This window comes from Symsagittifera roscoffensis, chromosome 1 (genome assembly GCF_963678635.1).
Source record: "Symsagittifera roscoffensis chromosome 1, txSymRosc1.1, whole genome shotgun sequence".
In the NCBI taxonomy this organism is placed as follows: domain Eukaryota; kingdom Metazoa; phylum Xenacoelomorpha; order Acoela; family Convolutidae; genus Symsagittifera; species Symsagittifera roscoffensis.
The window spans coordinates 93,448,800-93,476,275 of record NC_087062.1 but is presented as its reverse complement, the minus strand read 5'-3'; the positions used below and the strand labels follow the sequence as shown (position 1 = coordinate 93,476,275).

The 27,476-nt window shown below is 35.4% G+C and overlaps 3 protein-coding genes across 4 annotated transcripts in view; 2 read left to right on the top strand and 1 right to left on the bottom strand.

Moving 5' to 3' along the window:
* LOC134840775 (uncharacterized) overlaps window positions 1-27,476 on the bottom strand; it is a 225,823-nt gene that overhangs the window by 11,422 nt on the left and 186,925 nt on the right. Inside the window, exon 2 of the mRNA XM_063856818.1 lies at window positions 2,327-2,527. Within this exon, the coding sequence (XP_063712888.1) occupies window positions 2,327-2,488 (162 nt within the window). The 5' untranslated portion in view covers window positions 2,489-2,527. The remainder of the gene's footprint in view (window positions 1-2,326; window positions 2,528-27,476) is intronic.
* LOC134852815 (charged multivesicular body protein 4b-like) overlaps window positions 1-27,476 on the top strand; it is a 326,219-nt gene that overhangs the window by 225,985 nt on the left and 72,758 nt on the right. The window lies entirely within an intron of this gene.
* LOC134852790 (uncharacterized) lies at window positions 1,159-26,766 on the top strand. 2 transcript variants are annotated; one of them, XM_063868578.1, is made up of 7 exons: window positions 1,159-1,599; window positions 15,095-16,761; window positions 16,879-17,008; window positions 17,187-17,545; window positions 25,423-25,730; window positions 26,051-26,223; window positions 26,417-26,766. In XM_063868578.1, exons 2-7 carry the CDS (start codon window positions 15,139-15,141, stop codon window positions 26,590-26,592), a joined length of 2,769 nt encoding a protein of 922 aa, XP_063724648.1. In that variant the 5' UTR covers window positions 1,159-1,599; window positions 15,095-15,138; the 3' UTR covers window positions 26,593-26,766. The 2 variants fall into 2 exon arrangements, with proteins under 2 accessions (XP_063724648.1, XP_063724656.1); XM_063868586.1 differs by lacking the exon at window positions 1,159-1,599 and adding an exon at window positions 5,731-6,274.

The window sequence follows — 27,476 nt, the reverse complement described above, 5'->3', positions numbered from 1 at the left end:
TGATAACCTTTACTAATCGCAAGCGTAATAAAAATTTGTACCATTATTTGTGAACTCAGGGTATGACCCTGCAATCCTTGTGGGTTTGTCCTCAGCCCTCTCTGGGTTTCTACCATTACTGTTTCTATTTAAGTGTTTCATTATGAACTGATATTACGAGAAATCAATGAATCTTTTCTTCTTATGAAAACGTAGATAAAGCGATATTTTCAATTTAATTGTCCAATCTTAAACTGCAACTGAGAGCAGACTTCAGAAAGAACGACTGTTTACGGCCGAAAAATCTTCAAATACGTTTTTGCTTAAGAAATCCTGTCAGTTTAAGCAATTATTTATGAGATGGTGGATATCATTGTTTTTAAAAATAATTTTAGCAGTTCAAGCAAATTTTGAGAACTGTACATGATTTTGCTAAAACAATATGAAAATTTTGGTAACGAACGTATAGGTGATTCCTAACTTGGTTTCATCGGTGTGAACAAAAAAACAGAGCCAACAAACAGTTTAAAATTAACTTCTTAGATGACCGATTTTATAGAAAGAATTATTCGTAATGAGTACCACCTTTTAAATCTGCCTCTTTGTAATGAAAAAAACAATGAAAAAAACTCAGCATCTCTTGGTCAGAAACGTTTGGTCAAACCGTATTAATGAACAGTTAAGAAGAACATCAAACATTCGTTTTAATGAACAATTAGGTAAAGTGGAAACGCCTCCGATCATTTTGCTATCACTATTTACAAAACAGATCAAACTTTGAAGTCTTCCGCCTTTTGGACCTATTCGGCCATCTCAACAAGGCGGGGTGAACTTTCGATCACACTATTAGGTCTCGTAAGCCGAACCGAGCGAGCGACCAAAAGGACAACAGATTCTTGCAGCCTCATTCGTCATCTCACCGGGCGTTCATTCATATTTATAGGTTTAGCTCGGTTTCTGTTTGGTATGCTCGCACCATTGCCAAGTCAGCACCAAAACCAAACAATCCATCAGTTTGATGCAAACAACAATGCAAGTAAACAAAATATTAACGGGCGCATCATGGATTAGGTAGTACCAATTAAAGGGAACAAATTTGGACAAAACAGTGAGCAATAAATATATAAACAGGAAAAATCATAATCAGGACAAACTAGTTAAATAAAACGTGTAAACAAGTAAACAAAATAATACTAGCTGATCTATAACAAACACTTCCAACCATCATTCTGCCGCCGTGGCCATAAAAATTTTCCAAAACTTAAGTCCAATTCGGATATTTCTTTTGCTGCCGAACTGCTAGATCTGCAATTTAGATGGCAACGGTTGAAAACATCAACAAGGAAATGTCTCGCAAATATCAAACCTCCATGGCATTAAATCCGATATAAAAAAGACCCATGAACTTACAATCTTAAAGCACACGCTCTATAATCAGTTACACTCTGATGCCTTTTTGTTTTGTATAGCCGTGAACTTACTCCCTGTTTGCCTTGTTTACTGTCTTCTACATAAGCAGAATTTAGTCTTTTTTCTCCTCAATTTCAAATTTGGACCGAATCTTCGCTTCCAAATTTACAACTTCAATCCTCAACCTGCAACCTCTTCAAACATTTTCAGGTATTTTAACTTTGTTGTCATCTATCAGTCGAGAATTTCAATCCAGCGCCCAAATCCTTTTCAGCCCATCGTGCCTGGTCCGGCTGAGGAAGACGTATTCTTTTGTGGTTCCATACTATTTGATCACGTATACCATAAGGCCTAGGTGTCACGTGATCTCATCTCAATTTAAACTCAAATTTCGACACGTAAAATAGGTCTGTGAAATGAAAGAAATCATTTTTGCCCGATCGGATCTTTTTGCCTCGGATTTTATGAATTCATGAAGTCTTTTTATAAATTTTATTGTCGCCTTCAAGGCAATTGAAGACATCGATGATGTCGTTTAAACGGTAGTTCAGCTTCTAAGAACTAATCGCGGGAATAATCGCTGTAGGGGAAAACTGTCCAATCATTTTACATTCTTCCACTTTGTATTTACAATCTGGGCCATTATTTAAAGTGCCTTGAAGGGCTGCTCATAAAAAAAATACCATCGAAGTCTCGTTACTCAGCTTAATAAGCTCGGTTTCCAACTGCTCAAATGCGCAGCTTTTTTTTTTTTTACTTTTTTGCTTCATCCGAATTTGATTCACAGATACTTGAGGCAATTTTTCAAATGGAACAAACAATATCAATTCAACCCAATTGTCTAAACATTTTCTGTATGTACAATGACGGATTTCAATCTAGATAGCAACCATGATTTTTTGAGCTCATGTCTTTTTCATAACATATTAAAGCTAACTTGCTCTTCGGCGGACTGTTCCTTGCTTCCATCACGAGTTGCAGAGAGCCATTTAGATGGTGCAACTACAGGGTACTCGGCTGTCACGCTGCTAGATTTGAGCACTCCTAAAATTAGATCTTTTCCACTAGTTGAAGTATCAGCATCGCCGCCTAATTCCATTAACGCCAAATAAGCTTACATAGGCAAGTAACAATATCTGAAAATAAATGTCTTTTAAAAACTGAACAAATATAGATGATAAAGTTTTGTAATGATAAAGTTTTATAAAGTTAAAAACATCCTCAGAGATAACGATTCAAGCGTTTTGTCAATTCTGAAATAACTCAATGAACTCAAGTGAACAGGAAAAAAATACTGATTAATCTTTTGAAAAATCTCAACTTTCGACTGTTTACAAAGAAATAAATAGAAGGTTTTTAAGCTCTTTGAATTTGAAAAACAAAATTTGATTGACTTTTTCGATAAAATTAACTCAATTTGAGAAAACTGGATTAAAAGGTATTTAATCAGCCGGAAAATCTGAAAATTAAAAAGCATTTTCGAAAATAGATTAAGAAAATAGAGATTAAGTTTTTCGTTAACCTTACACTTGCTTTTCGATGATGAAGTTTACCTTAAATTAAAAAAAATCGCGACCTTATAAGACTCTAAACATCATTCATCGACTCTTAAAACAGCATGCTTATATATCCGACCGATTAAATTTCAAATCTGGAGCTCAGAAAAACAAATTATACGACATTATGCGAAGCGCAGCATAGCACTACTTGCGATACAGCACAAAAATAGCATCACAAACAGAAAATTAGACAAAAAAAAACAAAACCACCTTTTATCAAACAAGGACAGCCGCTTGCTGCGCAATTAGCATAAGACTTTCTGACTACACTCGTAGAAAAACATATAAAAAACGCTTTTTTAATCTTCAAATTAGCGTCGTTACTTCTGCGTGATGATTATAGAATTACAGAAACGTGAAGAAAATTGGCGAATTAAGCATAAAACACTACAATGGTCTTAATGAATAAACGCAAAATTGAAAAAATATATATAATTTTATGAACCAAAAATTTGAGATACTTTGTATTTGGGTGTCTTTTAGTTTTTTCTTTTTGTTTTCCACGCAAAATCAGGTGCCATAAAAAATCATCGGAATGCTTCGAGTGATATATCATATTAAAGCCCTTTCCTTAGTGATATAGTTTAATAAGGCAAAACTGTACAAACTCGTAGAAAAGTGAATTAGACTCAAACACTACAATTGTCTTCAAAAAATAAATAAACGAAAAGTTGAAAGAAAAAAACTTCAAAATGTTTCCTAATTTCTTCACTAAAAATTTTAAATTTGTATAAATCATTCAGCCAAAAAAGCACTTAGTGAATATTGCAAAATTGGTTTTCTTTATTAAAAAAATCAAATTTTTTAGCCTAAATGGCCAATAATAAAAATAACGAAGGTTACTCGATCGCTTTACTCGCTCGAAATTGAACTAAAACTGTGTTAAACCGGTTTCCTCAACACTGTGAAAGTTTTTGGAAATTTTTTAAATGTCATTCGAATCTTGATTGAAAGTGCTTTAATATGAGAAATTGATTAAGTCAATTTTTATCACCAAAACAGAAACTTGCCACCTTCCCTTCCGTAAGAACCCACTCTCTAGGACCGTTTTATGGAACCAAATAGAATTATATATTTTTATCGCATAGTGAGTTTTTTTATTGAATCAAGTTAACACACAATCACAATCATCAAATTATTGTAAATTTATTATTAATAATTTAAGATTGTTAATTTAACTGACTTTTAATAGATTGATTGAAACTTAATTAATATAATTTTTGGGGTAAATGGGGAGGAATTTGGATTCGGGTGTGTTTTAGTTTTCTTTTTTTTGTTTTCCACGCAAAATGAGGTACCACAAATGATCATCGGAATGGGTCAAGTGATATATCAAATTAATACCTTTCAATCTTGATACGAACAAATGTTAAAACTGTTCGAAAAATTTTCCCAGTGTCGAGAAAAACCGGTTTGAATTTCTGATTTTTAGTCTTATTTCGCGCGATTAAAGCCACTATAGGATTATTATAGAAGGATAAACCATGATATTTCAGTAAACTTTCTTTTGAAACTTTGGAATAAAAAACTTCGAAACAATTTCTGCAAAAAAAAAAATTGAAAAAATAAATTTGTGGTTTTTCTGTTTTTTCTCGTCATTTTTCGACAAAAACCATTGCCCGATTTGCCTATTTTACTGTGATTGTTTTCTTCAGACCATGCTTGAAAAAAAAAATAATTTGAGGGGAAAACATGAAAAAAAGGTTATGTATCTGTTTTGAGAATATGGTCGAAACATTGTGCTAATTGCACAGCAACCCGCTATCCCTGTTGTTTTTTGAAACTGAATAAAAATAATTACATCTGATTAATTGAAATTAACTTCTGGCGCTCGATATCAAAATTAAGCTTAATTAATAGTTTGTTAATTTTAGGCCGTAAAACAAAATAAATGGACTTTTGAAATCAATTGTAGTCCGCTTATCGCGTCGAAACAATTTAAACAAATTTCTACAGCTTAAATCTTAAGTTAAGTCGTCTTTTGTTTTCGTAACATCACCAGCAAAATGTATAGCATTGTGCTTCAGAACTTATTACCAACGTCCTGAACGAAACGAAAAAAAAACTAATTGCGAAATCCCTTATTGGTGATTTATAAGCTAAAAATTTTCACTCAGCTCGATAGCTTTAATCTTAAAAGTGAAATAAAAACCATCTTAGTTTAACTTGCGTCACCACTGTTGTGCTTAAGATCATTGTACATCATTAAATTGTCAGTTCAAAAAAACGTAGGTGGTATTTAATACACAACAAACAAAGGACAGGGTTAACGAAGCCAAACTAAATTTTAACTTTAAGTCAACAGAAAAAAATTACCCATCCGCTATTATCAGATAATTCTAAAAATACGTTCAGTCAAAGAAAAATAGCTACAGAAGAGCTGCTATTTCTATCACACTGTTACACCGCTCAACAGTTTATCTGTCAAAGGATATCCCTGGTGAAAAGAAAAATATCTACAGGCAGAAAAAATAGCGAGGGATTGATCAAAAACTACAATATACATCTAAGAATAGCACCAAAATGGTAGTAGTAGTAGTGCCGACAAACATCACGACTGTTTATTGAGTTTACAATATTTAAAAAAGTGGTAAGAACGACAGTTTTGGTGCCATAGAGGGAAAATATGAAAACACACAGGAGTATAAGAAGCGTTAAAAGGAACTGAAATGTGGGAAAAACTTCCATATTTGTCCATAAAACGAGATTTACGTCACACTTTTCTAACTACGCAATTTGTTTCTATCCAAGCGACAACAAATGGATAAAAATTGGGGGAAAATGGAAAAGGAGGCAAGGCAAGCACGCTTCAATTAATCAACTACCAATCAACTCAACTCCTACACCAACGCACCAGTCTATTATCAGAACCACCGCCAACCATAAAAATAAACCCACTCGTTTGTCTCCAGTCCAATTCAAAACAGTCCTCTCGACTCTCCTACTTGAAACAAAAAAAAACAAACAGAAAAAGAAGAAGGACTAATTATACCTACCATCATTCTCCCTCAGCCAGTTAGTTACAAAAAAAGTTTTGAGACATTCGAAGTTTTTATACTTTGTTCGAAATCGTGAAAAATAGACTGCTACAGATTATCCTTTTGAGATGAGAACGCTTATTTGAAATAGACGTCTAGACTGGTCCAAGATTAGTTCAATGAACTGCTGGTCTCTGGACCAATTACAAAAACAATTCAAACCAATTACAAAAACAAAAATATAAATTTGGATTATCATCATTTTCCTTCAACGAATACAACTCGAACTCAGATGCTGAGAAAACATCTACCAAATAATTCTTTAATCGGCAGCTATTTCAAAAACAGGTACGTATTACAACTTTTATGTTTCAATGACGCATGGCAAACACTACAAAAATACAGTAATTTCTGCAAAATGAATCGAAGAGCGTTTTTCATTTTATCGTGAGATGGGCCCGATGGGCTCTCAGATTTTTCTCGTCGTAAGAAAAACAGATGCTAAAAACAATAAGTCAACGATAACGAGGCCCCTACTTTTGCACGTGAAAAAAAATGTGTTATTGCAAGAGTAATTGAAAATAGGTCTCAGTCTTGTGAGCGGAGTATTTTGAGTAAAAATTTGCGCCTAATTAACTCGTTATGCGGAAGTTTTTCATTGAAAACAGAAGTGTGCGCAGAAGAGCTGTAAAACAAGACCGACGATAAGGACGCTGATACCAGTTGAGCCAAAAATAAGTAAAAGCTCAAAACAGTTACAAAGTAATGCTACAAAAATCCAAGGTCCCTTATCAAAACAGAAAAACGTATAAGAAAGTTTTTTTTGTTCAACAAACCAGAAAGAATGAAGCCGTGATGCCGACATAGAATAAAACGAAACTGTTCAAAAAACACTAATTTTAAATAGAAATTAGGTTAAATCAGTTCGTAAAATAACAGTGATCATCAGAAAAACAAATTTCTGAAAGAAGCCGTTTTGCTGATCTGACAAGTCTTGCTAACCGCAAAAAACATGTGAAATTTGGTTTTCTAAATAAGTTATGCAAAAACCAAGGCGCTCATAAATTGCTGTACTACCTGCACAGCAACCAGCTTCTTCTACTTTTAATTAAATTTTCTACATTCAAATCATTCTTGCAGGGACTAAACACAAGCAATCGTTACATGGGCTATTTTATCGTGAGATGAGTCCCCAGATTTTTCTCCTTAAAAGAAAAACAGATACTAAAAAATTTAGTCAACAATTATAAGGCACATACTCTGGTAAAAGGAATAAAAATTATGCTATCGCGATATTAATCAAAAATAAATCTTGTGAGTGGAGTATTTTGAGTAAATTTTTGCGCCTAATTTTCGAGTTATGCAGAAATTTTTCTTTCAAACTAGAAGTTTGCAAAGAAGCGCTTTAAAACACATCTGATGATACGGACGCTGATAACAGTTGTGTCCAAAAGAAAAAAAAGCTCAGTAAAGTTACAAAGTCTCCCATCAAAACAAAGCAACGGATAAAAAACTTTTTTTTTCGAGCAACAAAGCAGAAAAAATGAAGCCATTATGCCAATATAGAATAAATCGAAACTTCAAAAAAAAAACTATTTTTAAACTGATATTAGGTTAGATCAGTTTGTACAATAACAGCAACCATTGAAAAAACTCTGAAAAATCCCTTTTGCTGACCTGACGAGTCTTGCTAACCGCAAAACGTTTGTGAAACTTGGTTTTCGAAATCAATTTTGCAAAGAACAATGCGCTCAGAAATTGCTGTTTTACCAGCAAAGCAACCAGCTTCTGCTTTTATACTAATTTTCTACATTGAAACATTTCTTGCAGCGACTAAACACAAACAATCAGTACATAGGCAAGCGCTACAAAATATTCGGGTTTTTTTGCAAAATGAATCAAAGAGCTTTCTTCCTAATTTATCGTGAGATGGGCCCTCAGATTTTTTCTCCTTAGAAAAAAAAACAGATACTAAAAAAATTAGTCAATAGTTAAAAGGCACCCACTGTCGCAAGTGGAATAAAAACTATGCTATCGCGAGATTAATCAAAAATAAGTCTCAGTCTTGTGAGTGGAGTATTTTGAGCACCTTTTTGCGCCTAACTTTCGAGTTACGCAGAAATTTTTCTTTCAAACCAGAAGTTTGCAAAGAAAAGCTTTAAAACACAACTGATGATACGGACGCTGATAACCGTTGTGTCCAAAACAAAAAAAGCTCAGTAAAGTTACAAAGTCTCCCATCAGAACAAAGAAATGGATACAAAAAAAAACTTTTTTTTCGAGCAACAAAGCAGAAAGAATGAAGCCATTATGCCAATATAGAATAAATCCAAACTTCGAAAAAACTATTTTTAAACAGAACTTCGGTTAGATCAAATTGTACAATAACAGCAAGCATTGAAAAAAACTCTGAAAAATCCCTTTTGCTGACCTGACGAGGCTTGCTAACCGCAAAACGTTTGTGAAAATTGATTTTCGAAATCAATTTTGCAAAGAACAATGCGCTCAGAAATTGCTGTTATACCAGCACAGCAACCAGCTTCTGCTTTTATACTAATTTTCTACATTGAAACATTTCTTGCAGTGACTAAACACAAGCAATCGGTACATAGGCAAACGCTAAAAAATATTTCTGCAAAATATTTTTTCTGCAAAACGAATCAAAGAGCTTTTTTCCTAATTTATCGTGAGTTGCGCCCTCAGATTTTTTCTTCATAGAAAAAAAAACATACTAAAAAAATTAGTCAACAGTTATAAGGCTCCTACTCTCGCAAATGGAATAAAAACTATGCTATCGCGAGTGTAATTAAAAATAAGTCTCAGTCTTGTGAGTGGAGTATTTTGAGGAACACTTTGGGCCTAATTTTCGCGTTATGCAGAAAGTTCTCTGGGAAACTAGAATTTTGCAAAGAAGAGCTTTAAAACACAACTGATGATACCGACGGTGATAACCGTTGAGGCCAAAATAAGTAACGCTCAAAACAGTTACAAATTACTGCTACAAAAATACAAAGTCCCTTATCAAAACAAAAAAACGTTTATGTAATTTTTTTTTGCTCAACAAACCAGAAATATTGAAGCCACAATGCCGACATAAAAAGAAACGAAACTTTTCAAAAAAACTATTTTAAAACCCAAATTAGTTTAGATCAGTTCGTAAAATAAGTGATTATCAGAAAAATAAATTTCTAAAAAAGCCGTTTTGCTGATCTGACTAGTCTTGCTTAGCGCAAAAAAAAACATGTTAAATTTGGTTTTCTAAATAAGTTATGCAAAAACCAACGAGCTCATAAATTGCTGTACTACCTGAACAGCAACCAGCTTCTTCTACTTTTAATGAAATTTTCTATATTCAAATCATTCTTGCAGGGACTAAACACAAGCAACCGTTACATGGGCAAACGCTACAAAATATTCTGACTTTTCTGCAAAAGGAATCAAAGAGCTTTTTTTTCAATTTTATCGTGAGATGGGTCCTCTAACTTTTTTCACCTTAGAAGAAAAACAGATAAAAAAAAATTGTCAATAATAAGGCAACTACTCTCGCAAGTGCAATAAAAACTAAGCTATCGCGAGAGTAAGTAAAAATAAGTCTCAGTCTTGTGAGTGAAGTATTTTGAGTAAGTTTTTGTGCATAATTTTCAAATTTTGCAGAAATTTTTCTTTCAAACTAGAAGTTTGTGAAGCAGAGCTTTAAAACACAACTGCTGATATGGACGCTGATAACCATTGTGTCCCAAACAAAAAAAAGCTCAGTAAAGTTACAAAGTCTCCCATCAGAACAAAGAAACGGATACAGTAGAAAAACTTTTTTTTCGAGCAACAAAGCAGAAAGAATGAAGCCATTATGCCAATATAGAATAAATCGAAACTTCGAAAAAACTATTTTTAAACAGAATTTAGGTTAGATCAAATTGTACAATAACAGCAAGCATTGAAAAAACTCTAAAAAAAATCCTTTTTGCTGAACTGACAAGCCTTGCTAACCGCAAAACGAATGTGAAAATTGGTTTTCTAAATCATTTTTGAAAAGAACAATGCGTTCAGAAATAGCTGTTTTACCTGCACAGCAACCAGCTTCTGCTTTTATACTAGTTTTCTACCTTTAAATATTTCTTGCAGGGACTAAACACAAGCAATCGGTACATAGGCAAACGCTACAAAATATTTCTGCAAAATATTTTTTCTGCAAAATGAATCAAAGAGCGTTTTTCCTAATTTATCGTGAGATGCGCCCTCAGATTTTTTCTCCATAGAAAAAAAAACAGATGCTAAAAAAATTAGTCAACAGTTATAAGGCTCCTACTCTCGCAAATAGAATAAAAACTATGCTATCGCGAGTGCAATTAAAAATAAGTCTCAGTCTTGTGAGTGGAGTATTTTGAGAAACACTTTGGGCCTAATTTTCGCGTTATGCAGAAAGTTCTCTGGGAAACTAGAATTTTGCAAAGAAGAGCTTTAACACAACTGATGATACCGACGGTGATAACCGTTGAGCCCAAAATAAGTAACGGTCAAAACAGTTACAAATTAGTGCTACAAAAATACAAAGTCCCTTATCAAAACAAAAAAACGTTTATGCAACTTTTTTTTGCTCAACAAACCAGAAATATTGAAGCCACAATGCCGACATAGAAAGAAACGAAACTTTTCAAAAAACTATTTTAAAACCCAAATTAGTTTAGATCAGTTCGTAAAATAAGTGATTATCAGAAAAATGAATTTCTAAAAAAGCCGTTTTGCTGATCTGACTAGTCTTGCTTAGCGCAAAAAAAACATGTTAAATTTGGTTTTCTAAATAAGTTATGCAAAAACCAACGAGCTCATAAATTGCTGTACTACCTGAACAGCAACCAGCTTCTTCTACTTTTAATGAAATTTTCTATATTCAAATCATTCTTGCAGGGACTAAACACAAGCAACCGTTACATGGGCAAACGCTACAAAATATTCTGACTTTTCTGCAAAAGGAATCAAAGAGCTTTTTTTTCAATTTTATCGTGAGATGGGTCCTCTAACTTTTTTCACCTTAGAAGAAAAACAGATAAAAAAAAATTGTCAATAATAAGGCAACTACTCTCGCAAGTGCAATAAAAACTAAGCTATCGCGAGAGTAAGTAAAAATAAGTCTCAGTCTTGTGAGTGCAGTTTTTTGAGTAAGTTTTTGTGCATAATTTTCAAATAATGAACCGAGGAGCTTTTTCCTATTTTATCGTGAGATGGGTCCTCAGTTTTTTTTCTCCTTAAAAGAAAAACATACTTAAAAAATTAGTCAGCGATTATAAGGCACCTACTCACGCAACTGTAATAAAATATACAAGTGGGTCCTCAAGGATGAGTGCTGTTGCCTATCTTCTGTATTTTTTACATGTCCTCTAGGCATCTTCGTAAATAACATACCGAGTTTGCCATTCCTATCACTATTACAGTCCCTAATGTTTCTTATCTTCAAACCATTGCCCAAGCATGCCTACACGAGGAAAATCGGAATCTTAAACTCTTAGTCCACTGCCATTCTCATCTCGTCAGAAACAAAACAAATGTCATGAAGAATGAAACTGTGTTACCCACGTTTTGCTCACCTCAATCCTGGAGTCCTGAATCATGTTTGGGTTAGGGGGGAGGGGGAGAGGGAGGGGTATAATAATGCGTGTGGGGGGGGGGGGGCAGAAACAAAACAAATGTCATGAAGAATGAAGCTGTGTTACCCACGTTTTACTCACCTCAATCCTGGAGTCCTGAATCATGTTTGGGTTAGGGTTAGGGGGAGGGGTAATATAATGCATGTGGGTGGGGGGAGGGTGGGGATGTGTTACTAAATAAGGAGAATCGCCCCCTTGACCCCCTAACTGCAATTCACAAATAACAAAATAACATAGCGATTATTCAAGTGTAGCTATAATGCGCTGCACATAAAGAAAAGAACCAATATGCAACAGCGCAGTAAAACTACGCACACAAAACCACAAAACAATACGTTGAAAACTTATCAGCGAAATTTGGAATGATTTTTGGAAAAAGTTCATTTGGCCTAAATTTGAATTTGTTCATTTTGCATAATTTGAAAATCTAAAAATTTTCTTAAGCATTGCAACATACGATATGGCTTAAACATGCAAAAATAATACGTTGAAAACGCTTAAACATGGCGAGATAGTGAAGCCCGCATTTAAATATATAATAGATGCTATCAAAAAAGTAATTGTAAATAAGTCTCAGTCTTGTGACTGGAGTATTTCAAGTATAACTTTGCGCCTAATTTTCGCGTTATGCAGAAAAACTTTTTTTGAAACTGGAAGTTTGCAAAGAAGAGCTTCAAAACACAACCGATGATACCAAGGGTTTTGTTGTTATGGAAGAGCTTAAAACACAGCAAATGATACGAAGGGTTTTCTTGTTATCGAAGAGCTTTAAAACACAGCCAAAGAAACGTATGGTGATACCCGTTGAGCCTAAACAAAGTAAAAGCTCAACAACGTTACAAAGTCTCCTATCAAAATAAAAATAAAACGGATATTGAACTTTTTTTCGCTCATCAAACCAGAAATAATGAGGCCACTATGCCGCTATATAAAAAATCGAAATTTGATCAATTCTTCGCCAACAAAAATTAAGCTAGACCAGAATTCGTAACATTACAGCAAGCATCAACAAAACAAATTTCTTTAAAAATGATCATTTGAAAAGCAGAAGTGCTCATTAATGGCAGAGGCGGAACTCATATTTGAAAATTTTTATCAGTATTTCTGTTTGAAAGTTGCTCACCTGGAAAAAAAGTCGCTTTTTGATCAGACGAGTCTGGTTAACCGCAAAAAAAAGGAAATTTGGTTTTCTAATTGAGTTTTGCAAAGAACAAAGCGCTCAGAAACTGCTGTTCTACTTGTACAGCAACCACCTTCTCCTACTTTTATTTAGTTTTCCTGCGTTCAAATATTTCCTACAGATACTAGACACAAGCAATGTGTACATGTGCAAGTGCTACCCAATATCAAGTCATTACTGCAGAATGATTCGAAGCTTTTTTCTATTTTATCGTGAGGATGGTTCTTCAGATTTTATTCTCCGCGTAAGAAAAACATAACTGAAAAAAAAAGTCCGCGACTATAAGTCACCTACTCTCGCAAGTGCGACGAGAAAAGACCCCTCGCATGAGTAATTTAAATTGAATCTGTCTAGTAAAGGGAGTTTTTTCAGCCCAAAAGACATTGCACTAATTTGCCCCTAATTTTCTCGTTACGGAAAAGTTTTCATTGCAGTTTGAATCACGACTAGCAGAGCTTTAAAACAAAGCCAAATAAGCCTAAGAAGATACAACTGACCGAAAAAGAATGTCATTAGAAAATTTAGTGATAAAACGAAACAACTTTTAGTCACATCGAAGCTGATACACGACTAGAAAACTTATTGCCCTTAAAAAAAAAGAAACAAAACGAGTTAATCAGGCCTTAGAAAAATTTAAAACGGCAAAAACCATTCAAGTCAAATAAACCTTTAAAGCGAAAAAGAACTGGAGTTTAATGGAATCGGAGGTGTTAAAAAGCTTTTAAACTGCCTTCGAATAGATTTGGCGTTCATATTACAAACATGTTAGAAATGTCTTTTGAGTGACGAAATATCATAGTTGACTAAATAATTTTGTTAAACAAGTTGTTTACATGAAAACAGTATCTATCTGACCTCCTAATTCTGGCACCTGATCTTGCGTTGAGTCAAAAATCAACAGAGACGAAGCAAAGCTTCGCACGACTTGCAATACAAAAAGCAGGGCAGCTGGTCGAAAGAAAATGGGACAAAATCTAATAAGTCAACTTTATACTATACGCTTGTCAAGTACACTTGACTATTTATCAGCTTGGCAACATTATTAGGCTGCGACTAAGCAGTCATTAATTGGGTTGACAGCCGTTGAGCCGAAAAAACAAGGTTATTAAATCTTGAGATAAAAAAGTTTCTTGCGCGTCCCCAAGCACAAACGCATTGAAATACTTCTTCAACCTTCAAACAAAGTTAAGAGGCAATTTAACCGACATAACATCAGCCGAAATTACTTTCGCTAAAAAAGCGAAGAAAAAACTTAAATTAAATTATATAAAATTATAGGTAGTAATTTACGAGCTAAATGGATAAATCAATCTCAAAATCAATTGAAGCAAAAATCGCTTATATTTTAAAAAAATCCAAGAGTTAGAAAATTGGTCGATAAAAATGAGCCGACCAGCGATAGACCGACCATTAAACTTCCCAAACAATTTAAAAAAAAATTGGGTCCCGGTCGGAATATGACCCAGCATCTTTGTCGCCCAAGTTTGGGCTTTAATTCTAGGCAATATGCTAGAAACCATTATTGGATTTGTATTTTATTAATGAAGCACGTATATCTTATGTGCGAATTGTTGGCGCAGTTGTTTAGGGGAAAAAGTCTAAGTACCAGGCTAAAGTACTCCAGCTAATCTCAAGGGTAAAAACACCTAGAATTCAAAATTCCTTCTCACACTAGGTGATTTTAACAGGAGCTTGAACACTTTTCAAGTCTTTGGCTTTGAAAAAAATCGAAAAGTACAAAAATCTACTGATTTGAGTATTTACGGTATCAAACTTGATTGCAAAAAATACTCTGACGCTGACTCTTCAGTATGGTTTCATCCTGTCTCGAAAAAAAAGTTTCACACATCTTTCTTTCAATACAATTCAAATAGTTAACTCCGCAAGTACCAAAATTCAAACGAATCCAATCAAAGTGAAACGATAAACTTTGGTTATCAACCTTTAAACTATCTCAACTATTAAAAAAATCGGCCAAGGAGGGGGAAAAACTCAATTATGATGATGGTAGTTTTAAATGACGTGCAAGGCACATCTTTAAAGCCCGTATCCAGACAACTTTTACTTAAATTTTTCATTTTACTCTAAAAGACGTGCGTAAATGTAATCTACGGTAATTGTCGACGTCACAGAGTATTTTCTATAGCTCGCATATGGTCAAAACGTTTTTACGTAACAATTAAAAATAAGTTCGTTTTGCGTCAAATCGTTTTAGAAATCTATCACTCTACTCTTAAGTTTAAGACAGTACAGTCTATCTGTTAATTCAGACAATCACTCCCTTAATTCTTTTTCTTCTTGCTTCTTTTTCTTCTTCCAATGGGACTTATTTATGTGGTCTTTTAGATACAAAAAGACGATTGTCACAACCGGGACTCAAAATCCGACAAATGCAACCCCACCAATCCACTCAGGGAAACAATAACAATGGCAACAAAAACGTAGTCAAAAAGACAACCAGCTACCCATTCCAGGTCCAGTCAACTTCACATCCATCAGCAGCAACAAAATCAGATGTAAGCAAAGTTCACCACCGACTAAGTGCTGGAAACATGACAATTCAAAGTCTGCCTTTCGATGATCCATCGGGCGCAGAACGAACGAGCGACACTCGCACGGTAAAACAGGAAACACTTCAGCCATCCCAACTAATAACATCGCCTGAAGAGCCGGGCCCAGTTCTACAGTGGAATGAAATCATGGGCGTTTCTTTTGAGTCTCCAACGGAACCGGAGCCTATGGAGATGGAATCCTCGTTGCACCTCCAGCATCCATCTCATAACCTTCCTGGTGGGGCCGCAGAGTTGGAACAGCAGATATCTTCACCAAGCAATGCATCTGCGCCTCCTCATACATTAGACTCTTCGCAGCAAATGATGGCCAGCAACCCTACTATGGTGCCAAACCCAAGTATTTCAAACCAAATCTCAACGGAAGACAAAAACTTCATCTACAACACACTCCGCAGCGGAATGCTGAAACAAGAGCCGCCGGGACATGCTTCTTATCCAGTAAATCCCAACATCCGCGGAAACTACCGATCACTCTCTATTCCAAACACACAACACAGTATCCACGGCGTGGACACGACAAACCCATATCATCCTTTACTCTTTCACGATGTTAACTCTTCGTCCGTCCTTAGTTCCATTTTCAGCATGGACCACCCAGCAAGTCAACACGAACAGAGCATGCAGCAACAACATCAAAACTTCCTCATGCATGCCAATGCAAAACAGTTTCATGAAATGAACGCTCAGAGAACACCCAGACATCTTCAAGGCGAACACCCTGGTCAAGGTCAGAGAATTGACAGGGAGTTGTGGGACTTCCTGGAAGACATAGAGCCATTCAACCCCAATATAAACATGTATCAGCAACATGTCACCACATCATGTGGAGCATTTCAGATGCAGCAGGGAGTTGTTGGCACTCAGTCCCAGATGGATCCAAATTTTAGTGCACAAGGAATGGCGCGGAAACGGCCTGCCGACCTTCTAGCTATGCGCAACTTGAGCAGAAACTATCTGCAACAAACCCCGTTTCAGACTCAAGCACTTCCACCCAACTTTTCTAAAGGCGCCACCCAGTCATTTCTAGAGCGCAGACCCTCTGAGAACCTTAGACTCGACCACCCGATGCAGTCCGTTGATTTCTCCCCAGCTGCTGTTTTCTCATCTCAAAAACCGTTTGCTTCGGCATTGACGTCGCCTACCGGTAGCATCGTGGGACTCCCTGGACACCCGCATATGGGAAGAAACAAGCGACCTAGTTTAGGTAGCGCAGCAAGCGGAGCGTCATTATCAGTTGATGACTCATGGTCCATCAGTAGCGACAGCAGTGCTGCAAACTCTCCTTGCCTCCAACCAACTGCATATCACCAACAGGAGATCAATGTTCTCTTGCCAGGTCAGATAGAACGGCAGGAGGTTCTGTGTGCTGTATGTGGGGACAAAGCGGCATGTCAGCACTACGGCGTGAAAACATGCGAAGGTTGCAAAGGATTCTTCAAGGTTAGTTCTGATGCCTAAACTTCCTTTCAAAAATGAGGTATAATCATATGACAGCCAGGTATAATCAATATAACGATATTTGCCTACATTTGATTTAAATTTTGTGGTATATTTTAGAGGACTGTGCAAAAAGGCAACACATACTCATGCTCGGGAAGTAAAAATTGTGCAGTAACTAAAAAAACAAGGAACAGATGCCAATACTGCAGGTACCAGAAGTGTCTAGCAGTCGGAATGGTTAAGGACGGTAAGATACATTATTCTCGATAATATGATGATTAAATCGGTCGAACGCTTCTTTTGTTGCTTAAAATAGAGACACACATTCACTGTCAAATAATCAGTATGCTAAAAAATGTGACCTTAGCGGTTAAGATTTATCAGAGCGAATGAACAAAAAAAACAAGCATTTTTTGTGGTTTCAGTGGTTAGATCTGACTCTCTGCGTGGTCGCAGAGGCAGACTCCCATCCAAGGCTAAAACGCAAACTCCTCCCTCCACCTCTTCCACCATATCATCATTTCCCGAGTCCTTCGAGGACTCGCCCGTGAGCAAGTCTCGCAGCGCCACTCTCACTGCATCCGTTTCCGACTACTACTCGTCCACCGAGGCCAGTGGCAGCTTTGGACTCAGCTGGAGCAACTCAGATGACATCGGCATGACGTCATCTTCGGCTTCTGCAAGTCAGTCAACGATGGAACCAGCACTGCAGAACTTCGTCACCATGCTCGTATCTGCTTTCGAGTCTATGGGTCAATCTTCTAGCTTCGATTCCAGTCTCATGGTATGTTTGTCCACAAATAAACACGCACTTCGCAGCTTTTACTAAATCTATTAAAATGATCAGAGAGAGCTGTGGAAAAAAAACATACCCAGACAAAAGAATGCAAAACTATTATCGGAAAAATACTTACAAAGCTGTAACTAAGTGCAGATACTCTTCAAGAATGCAAAACTAGTAATATAAAAAGTCCCTCTTCCCCTCAGAACACAAACACGCACATCAAAACATTTTTTCGCTCATCAAACTATGCAATTAGAGGCTATAAGACAACAAAAAGTTAAGCCTAGTAACACAACAAAAAATTGAAGAAAAAAAATAAATTTAAACAAACCGAATCAGTGAAATTTTTAACCAATATAAAAAGCAAATTCCGAGTAGTCCCGATACTTAAACGGCTAGCATGCTCAAAGAATGTTTGCTGCAACTGAAACGCCCCATAAATTAATTCGGGATCCAGGAGATGAGCCGGTGAACAAATTTGTTGACGGGAAAAAGTCTAGTACACGATTGCAATACTCTTGCTGATCGCAAGGGCAATGAGATTTAAAAAAAACACAAAATCAAAAAAAAATGAAAAAAGTCAAAAAGGCTATATCACCGATATTTTTTTATTATTTGTCTTAGCTGAAATTCAATTTGAAAACACATCGAGAACCAATCGCCAGCGCTTAATTAGCAATGAGGCATTTTCACCAAGCAGTAACTAAATCGACAATACTTGTGTAGAAGCCCGCTGAGCTGAAAACAAAACAAAACTAATCATAAAAAATTGGAGCTAATAAAATTCAGACTTGAAGTCCTCCAGAATCATATATACATAAAAAAACTCGTTTTTACCTTCAAACGACGTAAATTTCGACGACTAAGCAGAAGCTATTTAAGCTGGAAAAAATGAAAAAAAAAACAGTCGAAGCGGAGCTCCGCACCACTTGCGATGCAACAAAACATAAAAAAAACGTAAATCGAACAAAAATTTAAATAATTATTGTAAATAATGTCTACCAAAGCTTTAAAATTCTCGATAAATCTTGATAAAAATTTCATTCCAAGCAAAAATCCTGGAAATTTGAATATCAAATTAGCAACGGAAAAAAAAGCTTACAAAAGGTCAACAAAGTCGACAATCTTTGAGCAGACACAAGTTGATACAAGAAATCACTTGCACTTGCAACTAAAATGAAAGTTGCTTACAGCACATAAAAAATCAGTAATGTAGAGACTAAGCTGACAATCTTTGAGCAGACACCAGTTGAGCCGAAAAAAAAATTTAATCTTGCAAATTTTCCCCTGATTCCAGAATGATCAACAATTGCAGTTGAAATGAAATTTGCTAGCAGCTCAAACAAATTTCGTGATGTGGCATCTTAGCTGGCAAAAGCTGAGCGGACAAATGAAAGTCCGACCATTCAATTTCAACCTAATTTTTTTCAAGTAAAAAAAACAAAAAATTAGAAGAAACTAGATCTATCGATAAGTCTAATTGAAACAAAAAAAGAGCCAAGACAATAAAATGTGAAACTAGAATCGAAAGAAAAGTTATCAAGCGGTAACAAAGCCAGAAACACCTCAGCAGAATCCCTTAAGTCCGTTTTTTTTCGAAATTATCAAGTCCTCCACAACCTCAAACAAACAAACACACACACAGACACATACACACACACACAAACCGTGTTCAGGCGTCATATGAAACAATATGCGGCCACTATGTCGATATAACATTGGCCGAAACTTACTAAGCCTAAGAAAAGAAAATAAACAAAAGCCGAAAAGGCCGAAAATTAAGATTAATAAAAAAGTTTTAAGCCAACCTCACCCTCAAAACACATCCACAGCTCGTGAAACAACGCAAAATAAGGCGACTAAGCCAATTCGAAACCTGCGGGAACCTATCAAGTCGAAAAAAAAACAAAAGCCGATGTACAATATGCGGAAACCTACCAAGCCGAAAAAAAAAAATTACACACACACACACAGACACGCACACACACAGACACGCACACACAAATCTTATTCGCCCAATGGGAGGCGCAATATGCGGCCATTAAATCGATATAAAATAAGTCGAAACTTTTAAACTCGTATTAAAAACAAAAAGCCGAGAAAACTTGTCATGAAAAACTTGAACTATAACTTCTATTAAGATTTTCAGCATTTTGAGCGATCGAGAGGTCATCATAAAAATTATGTTTCCCTTGAAACTAATCAAAATTAGGCCACTAAGCCGATATAGAATAGGCAGAACCCTATTAAGCCGAAAAGAAAGACACAAAAAAAAACATAACTTCAACAAATCGAGTTGAGAAATCACAACCAACATAAAAAGCAAATTTTGAAAAGGACGGATATTTAAAATAACAAACTCAACCATGTTTAATATTTGCAATCAAGAGGAGTAGGATTTGCAAAGAAGACAAAGAGGTGAGGGAGTTCAGAAGTGAGTCCTGTCAAAAAAATTGTTGACGGGAAAAAGTCTGGTACCCATAGCAATACCCTTACTTACCTCAAGGGTGAAGACACAGAGGCGAAGCGCTACCACAAAAATAGCATTGCACGCTAGCAGACAGGAAATAAAAGCTAACCACTAAGGCCAAAGAATACGGGAAAAAAATCGGAAAAACCACAATTAAAAACCTTCAAAACATTGTATAGAATGATGTTTTATTTGTAGAAAACATCCAGAAACACACTTGATAGCGTTCAATGAATATTCACAAACAATTATTGAGCAAAAATTAAATTGTTGTCATGGAAAACTTTTAACTATAAATTTTATTCACAGATTTTCAACGTTTTGCGCGATCCGTAGGAAAGAATAAAAATTATGGTTCCCTCGAACGACCCAAAATTAGGTTAGCGAGCCGATAAAATATCAGCCGAAATCATTTAGGCCAAAAAAATTTTGGGTAAAAAAAATTAAAAAGTCAAAGCAAATAGAAGTACAAATGCAGGAGTAAATGAAAACATAAAAACTACTACTATAAAAAGTGTTTAAAACAAAAAAATTCGAAGATGTGGCAGCTAAGCCGACAAAACATAAGCAGACACTTAATGAGCCAACAATCTTTTCAAAAAGAATATTCCCAGTTTGAAAAAAAAAACAGGTCCTGCTCAGATTGGCTGTCCCAGGCGTATTCGTTAACTACAAACTAAGTGTGCCGGGTACGCTTCGAAAATCGATTTCAGTATGAGCCAAGATACCAAGTGATTCTGTCAAGCAAGTCGCTAACCCGATAAAACTATATTCCGATTTGCTTAAATTGCTAATTGCAAGCGTAAGGAAGAAACATACATCACTGCTAAAAAATTTACAAATTAGTAAACAGAGGCGAAGCGGAGCTTCGCATCACTTGCGATACCACAAAAGAACATTGCAAGCTAGCAGACAGGAAAATAAAGAGGAGTCCAAAGAAATCGGAAAACTTTTCGCAGAAACTTCAACGAAGAAAATTCAGAATTTTGCCTGGAATGCTACTCTAATTGCGGAAAACACGTCTATAAACGCATTTGACGGCGCTTAATGAAATTCAAAAATATTTTTCAGCGAACAAAAAAAATTGTTGCCATGAAAAACTTTGAAATCTAAATTCTATTCTGAGGGTTTTAATTTGTCCGATTTGGAAGAAAACATACAAATTCCTTCGAATGACCCAAAATGAAGTTAGAAAGCCGATAACTGATAAGGCAAAATCATTTAGGCCGAAAAAAATTTAAAGCGAAAAAGATTAAAAACAAACGAAGTCAAGGCAAATAGAATTGCAAATTGCAGGAGTAAATGAAAACATAAAAACTTCTACTATGAAAACTGTTTAGAGCAAAAAATTCTAAGATGTCGCAAATAAGCCGACAAAACATAAGAAGACTAGTTGTCAACCCGAAAAAAGTCTTAATTCCAGTCTGATAACGCTTGCTTATCTCAAGCGTAAATAACGTTGATATACCAGAGGCGACACAGAGGTTTGACCATTTGGGATACATCCGAAACATAGCATGACGAGCTAGCCGGCAGAAAATAAAACGAAAGCAACTCACTCGGAAAATTTTTTTTTCGAAAACTTAGGTCTTTTCGCAAGTCTCGAGAGGAATACATTCTGGGCAAACATGCCATTCATTTGAACATTAAATTGGCAACGGACAAAACTTAAAGAGATGAGAAAAGCCCACAACCTTTAGGCAGTCACAAATTGAGTCGATGAAAAAACCTATTGAGTCGATTTTATTTTAAAAACCTACATAACACTAACACTTGCAACTACAATGAAAGTTGCTTAGAGCACAAGCAGTGTCCTCGGTGTGGCCACTTAGCCGATAAAACATGAGCAGACAAACGAAAATCCGACAATTTAATTTTTACTGAAAAATTTTCTATTGCACAAACTGAAAAAAAACAAGGCCGGGCCGAGACTCCAACCCCAGAGCTTAGTGTGAAAAGGCGACGGCGTTACATCTAGGTCAAGCGGGAAGGAACCTGGAAGTTGTTAAGTTCCAATAAAACATTTAAAAAAATTCTTTGAAGAAAATAAAGACAGAGGTGAAGCGGAGCTTCGCACCACTTGTGATTAAACAAACATAAAAAATTAAAGTCGAAAAAATGGAAAACATTGAAAAAACTAGTTCTACCAAAAATTTAATTTTTTTATGTCTCGATACAAATGAATTTCATTCGAATAAAATCCCAGAAATTTGAGTATTAATTTAGCAACGGAACAAAACTTACGAGAGTAAAAAAAGCCGACAATCTTTGAGTAGACACACGTTGAGCAGAAAAAAAATAAGATTTCATAAAAAATCTTTTCAGTTTTAAGTCCCACCTGAGGCTAGAATGAGCAACACTTGCCCTTTCAGCAACAAGAAAGTTGCCTAGAGCACAAAAACAGACAAATCAGGGATGTGGCAACTAATCCGACAATCTTTAACAGACACCTATTGAACAGACTATCTTTGAACAGATAAATTCGAATTTCAACTCCCTGAACCTACAAAAACAACATTTACACATGTGATGAAAGTTGCTTACAGGACAAACAAGATGTGTGATGAGAAAAGCTGAGAAAAATTTAGCAGAACAATTCAATTTTTAGCGAAATGTTTTTTCTATTGCATACATACTGAAAAAAAAAGTTCGGCCGAAAATCGAACCCCAGACCTTAATGTACATACGACCGCGTTAATTCTAGGCCAAATAGGAAGGAAACAGGAGGTTGTGAAGGTTCAATAAAAAAGCAAGTTGAACAAAAGTTAACATATTAGAGAAGTAGTTTCTTGAAAAAGTCTTGTTCCCGATTTCAAGACCCTTGCACTCGCAAGTATAATTAAACTTGGTTTTGTAGAGCAGGGATACAATTTTATCAACGCAATACAATTTCATTATGCCAATAAACATAAGCCGAAACCATTTACTCGAAAAAAAAAACTGGAATATAATTTCGAAACAACGCATTACAATTTCATTATGCCATAAAACTTAAGCCGAAACCAATTACTCAGAAAATATTTATAAAAAAAATTGATGATAATCAGACTTAGAAAAAATGACAAGTTACAAATGCTGAACAAGAGTAAAAAAAATTCAAAACCAAAAACTGACAGTTGGAAAATAGTAATGAACGCAAGGAAACTGAAAAAAAACTGACTTGTTTTTTTTTAAATCTCCAACTCTTGAATTTCGAAGAACAAAATAGATGGCCTCTTTGAATTTGTAGAACAATTCATGATGTACACCATGTTAAAATCAACCTACTTTGATTTTAACACCATGTTAAAATCAACCCTGGGAAATCTGATAATTTAAATCCATTTTCGAAATCAGAAGTCAATCAAGTTTTTCGTGACCTTTAAAATTTTGCTGTTCGATAGTAGAGTTTGCTTTCCTTTATTGGATAGAAATTCACTGAACTTAAAAAGAAATCATAAGTCAAACCGCGAAAAATCAAAATAGAGCGTGAATAAATTTTAAGACTTTTTAAAAACAAAAAAAAAATCAGCAAGACCTATATAAGAGTACTGACTACGTTCATTATTGTTAATAAATTCCATACTTCATTTTTAAAAAGCCGAAAAAAAAACAGTACCAAATGAATCGAAAATCATTTTTTAAAAAAGCGGGAAATGAGCCGACGGAAACTAGGCAGAAAACCACGAATCCAAAATAAACATCAATATTTTTCACACAAAGGCGAAATTGCACTCCGCTTACACAAGCAAAAATATGACCGATAACGCTACTGGGAACAATTAATGAGTAAAAGTCTGAGTCTACGAAATTTCTTAAGTGACGCAAGCCAATTATGACGCATTATCAGTACCAGTCAATTAGAAAAAGAAACAAATTTAGCAATTACATATGCCTCAATTTTTAGAGCGGGCGCATTTTAGTTGGTATACGAAAAAGTTCATTAAAGCATCCGACCCTGCTCAGGTTCGAGCCCTCCTTTTTTGTTGGCGGTCTCCTTCCCTACCTCTACACTACAGATCCATGATACCTTGAAGCTTAAATGCTATTTGTAATACAAAACTACTCGTATCAGGGCGAAGCCCTGAATTTCCCAACTGCCTTTTAAGGTATATGGAGCAGTAATAAAATAAAAAAAAGCTAAATGTAATAAAAAATATATATATCTTTTTTAATTTGAGATTTTTCACGAAAATTATTGCCCCCCCCCCCACCCACACGCCAGACAAAGTAAAAAGTGATAAATTTCGCTCCTAGTAAAAATTAATTATGGCAAATAAGCTTCCTTCAGCCAATTTGGAACGATTTCTAGGACGGATTAAATATCCATTACAGTCCGGAAAAAAGACAGTTCATACTATAACACAAGCTTTGCTGTGTAAACAAAATAATTTCGAAAAAAACTAAACCGGAAACGGACTACACCTGATTACTACATAAATGAAGGCCTACAGCAAAAAAAAAACGCTTCCAAGATGTGGCTACTAAGCCGAAAAAAGGTAAGAAGACAAATAATTGGTCGAAAATGTTATTTCAAACTAGAAATTTTCCGTTTGGAAAGAAAAACATGTTCTGGTGCAGTCCCAGTCTTTTGCGTTATCTCCAGGCTAAAGGTTATTTAAGGCAAAAAGTCTAGTACACGCATGCAATACCCTTGCTTAACGCAAGGGTAAAGAGAAAACTAATAAAAGGTGAAAAATTGTACGAAAAATTGGTTACGGGAACAATTGTATAGTTCCCGATTACAAGACACTTGATCTCGTAAATCTAAAAATTATATACAATTGAAGTTCGCAAACTTGCATCAACAAAAAAATTGATTTCGAATGAAAAGGCTATTTAAAATCAAAAAAGGCTCAAAATATGTCTGTTGACTGATAAAAACAGTGCTGAAGAGAGAATTTAAGTAATGCTTCAGTGAATATGTTGGACAAGTTGCTAACCTGGAAACAAGTCTATCTTCAGACTTGATAAAGTTGCTAATCGCAGGCTAATGAAAATGAAAACTGATAAAATCAGAAGAAAAACCCATGCTTTGACAAAATAACCAACAAAAAATAATCAGATTAACCATAGTCAGAAAAAAATCCAATAAAAATCTTCAAGTACTGCGCCAAACGGGCAAAATTAGCAGCTCAAACTTGATATGCTAATAAAATAAACTGATAAATTATTTTAACTAACAAATTGTGCGCGGGAAAAGAAGTTACATAGCTGGTTGCAATACCGTTGCTAATCACAAGAGTAAAAAGTAGTGAATCAGATCCAGATGCGATTTTAGAAGATACATTCCATTCAAAGGTGTCTAATGGTGTAAGTGAATTTCCATTCTCGCATGACATGAACTATTAGAATTAACAGCTTTTTTCGAAAATAAATATATAACCTAAAATCAATAATAAAAGATGCTGAGGTGATTTATTTTCAGGACGACCAATTAAATCTTAGCGCCAACAAATTCGAGGACTCCGGTTTTAAGTCATTCAAACTAGAAGATGCCGACGAATCCGCATCCTCCGCAACGACATCTCTAGCCAGCAATGCGCTACATTTGGACCAGCAGGCAAGCCAGAGCAGTCCTCGTCACATCTGGGCAGAGTGCAAGGACATTATGATCAAATATGCCAACAAAATAGAAGATTTTAAAACATTATCAAGCATGGACCAGCAGAAACTAATTGAGGCATCCTGGGTTGAAGTTGTCAGTCTCTACACAGCATATCACCTAGCCAACAGGTAAAATCCCAACAGGCAATAAATTTGATATAGATTTTTTAAAAGGTAGTGCACATTATCTGTGCCTCCGTGAGCATCAGTTCTATGGCGCATTGAGTGAAAAGGTCACGTATGATGCCCAAAAACAATTGAAACGACCTAATTAGTCTGCATACCAATTTTTATAAAAATTGGACAAGGTGAAGTAAACTTTTTGGCATTTTACCATTTCCCCCCACATGCAATTTTTGTGGTTATAACTTTTGATTCGCAAGTGGGGATGAAAAAAGCCGAATATTTGTGGCCTGGAAACTTTTGAATAAACTTTGCTGCATTTTTAGTCACGATCTGAAAAGGTTTAAACTACCAAATGGGGCGTCGATGACAGAGGAAGAGGTGCAGCAGAGCTGGCCAGAATGGGCTGACGCTGTTCAATCAATTTGGATGTCTCTCAAACCCCTCAACATATCCCCCGAAGTTTTCAGTTGCCTTGCGGCATACTCGCTCTTTTACGGTAAGATTGTTTTTATGATATAGCCGTTAGACAAAAAATAATATTAAAGAGAAAGAAATTTAACTATAGTCGAGAATTAGAAACATGCACGCTACAAGGCCTAATTTATGTTTTTTAAGATTAAAATATTAGTCATTACTTAATTTTCCTCTTTACATAATTGAATAACGACACGAGAAATTGGTTGTTTCAGATGAGCTGGAAATACAAAACATTGAACTCGTCAAGACACTTCAATTAAAAGTTGTCCAAGGGTTAAAGAAAATACTAAAATTCGAAGAAGAGCAAACCAACAAATTTGCGAAAGTACTCTTAGTGATTCCAAAACTGAAAGATGCGAAAGAAAAGCTTAAACAACGACTGCTTTAAAGAACCAAAGCGACCGACAAAGTTTGGTGCTCTTTAATTTATTTTCTTTTCACAGTAAATGTTTAATATTAATATCATTTCGCCATTGCTGTTAATTGTAACTTACACATCCTTCGCCAGAGTAATATTTAAATTTCTATTTCGGTAAATCACGAATTCAATTCTTGTCATACACTTTCATCAGAAAGCTTTTGGAAGTTCGATCTGCATTTCAAAACAATGAGATCAGAAATGTAATGATTTACTGTGAAATTGTTTTGATTAAAAAATTTTCTGACACGAACAACAATTCAAACTTACAGAGGAGCAAGTTATTTACGTTACGTTGGACTAGATTATCCAAAATTTCAAATTTTTTGGTATGGTACGGCCAGATTAGCTAATTTACTTCCTTCATGAGCTAATTTTGAGCATCCATCTGGTCTGAAGAACCAGCTGTTGCAGTCATCATGGAATTAAATCAAGAATTATTACCTAAGCTATGTTGCTTGACTTGGCGAATGGCGTGTCCTTGCTCAAACTGCTATATGACAGTCACTGGACTGCACTTTTTAAAGAACTTTTAGATTACTTTTTTTGGCTTTGAGTCCTTTCATTTCAGCTTTTAGCTGTTTTGCAAACTTCTTCTTCTAATAAAATTACCAATTGAAGGAAAAATACTTTTGCGTGAGTAGCATTAGCCTAAAAGTAAACACTGAGGCGAAGCGGATCATCTCAAAACTTGAATAATTTCCTTCCTTCATGGGCTAACTTTGAACATCCATCTGGTCTGAAGAACCAATTTTGCAGTTACCATGGATGGAATTAACTCAAGCATTATTACAAAATCAATGTTGCTTGCACTAGGCAAATGGCGTGTCCTTGCTCAAACTGCTACATGTCAG

What these genes read in the sequence shown, in the direction of transcription:
- LOC134852790 (XM_063868578.1), top strand. Translation starts at nt 15,139, where the DNA reads ATGCAACCCCACCAATCCACTCAGGGAAACAATAACAATGGCAACAAA. An exon ending in AGTCGGAATGGTTAAGGACG is followed by an intron (nt 17,009 to 17,186) that starts GTAAGATACATT and finishes TTGTGGTTTCAG; the next exon opens with TGGTTAGATCTGACTCTCTG. An exon ending in GCTTCGATTCCAGTCTCATG is followed by an intron (nt 17,546 to 25,422) that starts GTATGTTTGTCC and finishes ATTTATTTTCAG; the next exon opens with GACGACCAATTAAATCTTAG.